Raw genomic sequence first — 4,102 nt, 5'->3', positions numbered from 1 at the left:
ACATAATTTGCATACATTATTAATTAATAATACCAGGTCTTTTTTACTAAATTTATTAAATTATCTACCGATTTTTACAATCGTCTTCATGTTATATTGCACGTGATTTTTTACCAATTCTAAAATATATAATTTATGAAACTAATTCAGTCTCTTCTCTTTGATGGTTAGATTTTATGCATGTGTGTATAATTTAATATGATCAGCCTTCAATTATATAATTATAAAAAAAATCACTCACATAAACACATTTAAAATAAATTTTTTTAAAGAAATTTTTAGTAATTAAAATTTAATACATATAATTAATTAAATTATGTTATTTTTATTAAAATTAGATCAGACAAATTGATTTCGCAAAAAAATCAATTAACTAAATCTTAAACCAGTCTAAATTAATATTATTTTTTATAGAAAATAATTACAATACTTTTATTATAGAAAATGACAAAATACTCTTATATATATTAATTTTAATTATGACAGAAATAATACGGTTTAATCGATTACATATATTAAATTTTAATTATTAAAAAATATCATTAAAAAAATATTTTAGACGTCTTTATAAAAATATTATTTGTACACTCAAATCAACTATAAAATTCAATCAGCATATATTGTTATAAATATATGTTATTTATTTATTTTTATATTATTTATTTATTTTAATACATCTAAGATCTAACATGATTGCTATAATTATATTATTATGGTAATTTATTTTAAATATAAAAAAATTATAAATATCTGGATCACAAATGGAGAGTAAGAAAGAGAAGAAGAAAACACATTGATAGCCACACACTCACTCACACAACTCTCGCAATTTTCTGTGAGAGCTGTAAGAACAACACAACCACACCAATGGCTTCCATGTCTGCCATCGGCGTTCTCAAGCTTCCTTCTTCTTCTTCTTCTTCTCCTTCTGCCTCCAACAACGCCGCACTCCGAAAGTGCATCCCACGCTCCCTCTCATTCTCCTCCTCACAACTTTCCGGCGACAAGATTTCTTCTCTTCCCACCGCGTCTTCACGCACGTCAACCTGCACCCGCAATCCTCTGATTGTCACTCCCAAGGCCGTTTCTGATTCACAGAATTCTCAAACTTGCCTTGATCCCGATGCTAGCAGAGTGAGCTTTCACTGCCACTTCTTTTTCTTTCTTACTCTTTTCACAATTTGTGTAAAGATGAGATCTTTTACGATCTCATGTTTGTTATATCATTGACCTAGAATGTGGTTTATGTGTAATTGGAGCTTAATTTTCATTTCATTTGCTTAATAATGTTACGAATTACGATCACTCTATATATAGGATGAAAGGTAGAGAATTTTTTGGTTTCTAAATTGGATCAGGTTGTTTTTGTCATTCATATATGATGCTAACTTGGTAGACACTATCGTCTTCGATTGATCGATATTCATGGCTCTGTTTTTTCACTGGTGATTGCAAAGTAACATGCTTTGAATTTTGATGATTATGTTTCTTTAGAGTGTTCTTGGCATTATACTTGGAGGTGGTGCTGGGACTCGGCTGTATCCGCTGACCAAGAAGCGGGCGAAGCCAGCTGTTCCTCTTGGAGCAAACTATAGGCTCATTGATATTCCTGTTAGCAACTGCCTAAACAGCAATGTGTCCAAGATCTATGTTCTTACACAGTTCAATTCTGCATCCCTTAACCGGCACCTTTCCCGTGCCTATGCAAGCAACATGGGTGGCTACAAGAATGAGGGCTTTGTTGAGGTTCTTGCAGCCCAGCAGAGTCCTGAGAATCCAAATTGGTTCCAGGTAAAATCACAACCTTGACTGCATATGTGGAATCCTGTGTATTGTGCTAATTCCTTTGATTTTGTTATGCTTTTGAAAATGAATTCGTTACAATCATCTTGTATTTTAGAACTTTGGCACTTCATGTGATATTTCAACAAATCTAAGGTCATCATTCATCATTGCAGGGTACTGCAGATGCTGTGAGGCAATACTTATGGCTTTTTGAGGAGCACAACGTTTTGGAATTCTTAGTTTTGGCTGGTGACCATTTGTATCGGATGGATTATGAGAAATTCATCCAAGCCCACAGGGAAAGTGATGCCGATATCACTGTGGCTGCATTGCCAATGGATGAAAAGCGTGCCACTGCATTTGGTCTGATGAAGATTGATGAGGAGGGGCGTATAATCGAATTTGCAGAAAAGCCAAAAGGAGAACAGTTGAGAGCTATGAAGGTAAGCATATACAATGTGCAATGAATATAATTTTTTCTGCAATTGTTATCTGCACAGTCGGTTAAAGTGATTGCTTCTATCATTTTTTTTCCTGCTAGGTTGATACCACTATATTGGGTCTTGATGATGCGAGAGCAAAGGAAATGCCTTATATTGCTAGCATGGGTATATATGTGGTCAGCAAAGATGTGATGTTAAACCTGCTGCGTGACAAGTTTCCCGGTGCAAATGACTTTGGGAGCGAAGTGATTCCTGGTGCAACTTCTATTGGAATGAGAGTATGTGTTCCTTCCATGTATTTAGTATTAAGAGGTTTCCTGTTATTTCCATGTATGGACAGGGTATAACTTGAGAAGCTTATAGCATAAATATAAAATGCAAAGAATTTGTTTTTCATGGACTCAGCATGACCATGTGTTGCTGAAACTTTTGTTATAGCAAATGTCTTGCTATTGTTTGTTGGTAGTATAACCTTCTTAGCAAATCTCTAAACGTTTTCAGAGCTTCATTTTTCCAAGAGTCTCATGTTATGTTTGTAAATATTCGCAGGTTCAAGCTTACTTGTACGATGGCTACTGGGAAGACATTGGTACCATTGAAGCTTTCTATAATGCCAATTTGGGAATCACTAAAAAGCCGGTTCCAGACTTCAGGTGAACATATATGGCCATTTGATATAATCATTCTACTTTCAATGAATTTCAATTATGCCATTTTCATGTTCTTTTTCGGCATATTGATTGCAGTTTCTATGATCGTTCATCCCCAATCTACACCCAACCACGATATTTGCCTCCATCTAAGATGCTTGATGCAGATGTCACAGATAGTGTCATTGGTGAAGGATGTGTTATTAAGGTAAGCTGAATAGAACAATAGTGACCTACCGATTTTTTTTCTTATGAACACGAGGCTGATGTATACAGTGAGATTAGTTCATTTATTGGAAACTAACCTTGTCTATATTTTGTTTGTAGAACTGCAAAATTCATCACTCTGTCGTTGGTCTACGATCTTGCATTTCAGAAGGTGCAATCATTGAAGACACATTGTTAATGGGGGCTGATTACTATGAGGTAATATGGCTAAAAAGTAAAGCCTGTTATGAAAGTTGCAACACTGAATTCTGCTTGGCAGTTATGAGTTCTAACTTCAATATTTGTTTGTGATTTGTGTTTCCAGACTGAGGCTGACAAGAGGTTCCTGGCGGCTAAAGGCAGTGTTCCAATTGGTATTGGCAAGAATTCTCATATCAAAAGGGCAATCATTGACAAGAATGCACGCATTGGGGAAAATGTCAAGGTAAACATATGCCATTTTGTCCTATTAATCTTCAAAAGTTGTTGCTTTCATAGTTTTGTATATAATCTGATGAACTTAGTACACTAACTCCTCGTTTAGCAACGTCGCAGGATACAACATACAGAGATAGAAAACTTTGTTCTGTATCTGTGTCATGCGACAGTCTCCAAATCAAATGCCTTTGTAGAAGATTGTACACGAGTTTTCTACCCTTATTTGTTTTTAGATAATGTAACTAACTTTTAGGTGCAATGTTATGATTCAGATCGTAAACGGCGACAATGTGCAAGAGGCTGCAAGGGAAACAGATGGGTACTTCATAAAAAGTGGGATTGTGACAATAATCAAGGATGCATTGATTCCAAGTGGAACTGTCATCTAAGATGAATGTGAAAGGCATAGCTTAGCAATGAATGTTTCTTGTTTTTGCATGGGTGTTTTTGTTTTTGCCAAAGGGGCTTTGTAAGTAGTAAGTAGTAAGAAATGGCGGGAAAGAGAGGACCCTCTTTTGGAGTAGTCATCAACGCTGTAAAGTTCGTTATCCCACTCAAATAAAAGTTTCTTTATTCCAA

At 35.1% G+C, this 4,102-nt stretch overlaps 1 protein-coding gene across 1 annotated transcript; it reads left to right on the top strand.

Moving 5' to 3' along the window:
* Positions 1-759: 759 nt before the first annotated feature.
* Positions 760-4,102, top strand: LOC107496095 (glucose-1-phosphate adenylyltransferase small subunit 2, chloroplastic). Its single transcript, XM_016117293.3, has 9 exons — positions 760-1,134; positions 1,495-1,791; positions 1,959-2,228; positions 2,327-2,506; positions 2,778-2,881; positions 2,975-3,086; positions 3,206-3,304; positions 3,411-3,530; positions 3,796-4,102. The coding sequence occupies exons 1-9, from the start codon at positions 868-870 to the stop codon at positions 3,910-3,912; spliced, it is 1,566 nt and encodes a 521-aa protein (XP_015972779.1). The 5' UTR covers positions 760-867; the 3' UTR covers positions 3,913-4,102.

Source organism: Arachis duranensis, chromosome 7, assembly GCF_000817695.3.
Source record: "Arachis duranensis cultivar V14167 chromosome 7, aradu.V14167.gnm2.J7QH, whole genome shotgun sequence".
NCBI lineage: Eukaryota > Viridiplantae > Streptophyta > Magnoliopsida > Fabales > Fabaceae > Arachis > Arachis duranensis.
This window is presented reverse-complemented; position numbering and strand designations above follow the sequence as displayed.

What these genes read in the sequence shown, in the direction of transcription:
- LOC107496095 (XM_016117293.3), top strand. Translation starts at nt 868, where the DNA reads ATGGCTTCCATGTCTGCCATCGGCGTTCTCAAGCTTCCTTCTTCTTCT. An exon ending in AGAATCCAAATTGGTTCCAG is followed by an intron (nt 1,792 to 1,958) that starts GTAAAATCACAA and finishes TCATCATTGCAG; the next exon opens with GGTACTGCAGATGCTGTGAG. An exon ending in GTGAAGGATGTGTTATTAAG is followed by an intron (nt 3,087 to 3,205) that starts GTAAGCTGAATA and finishes TTTTGTTTGTAG; the next exon opens with AACTGCAAAATTCATCACTC.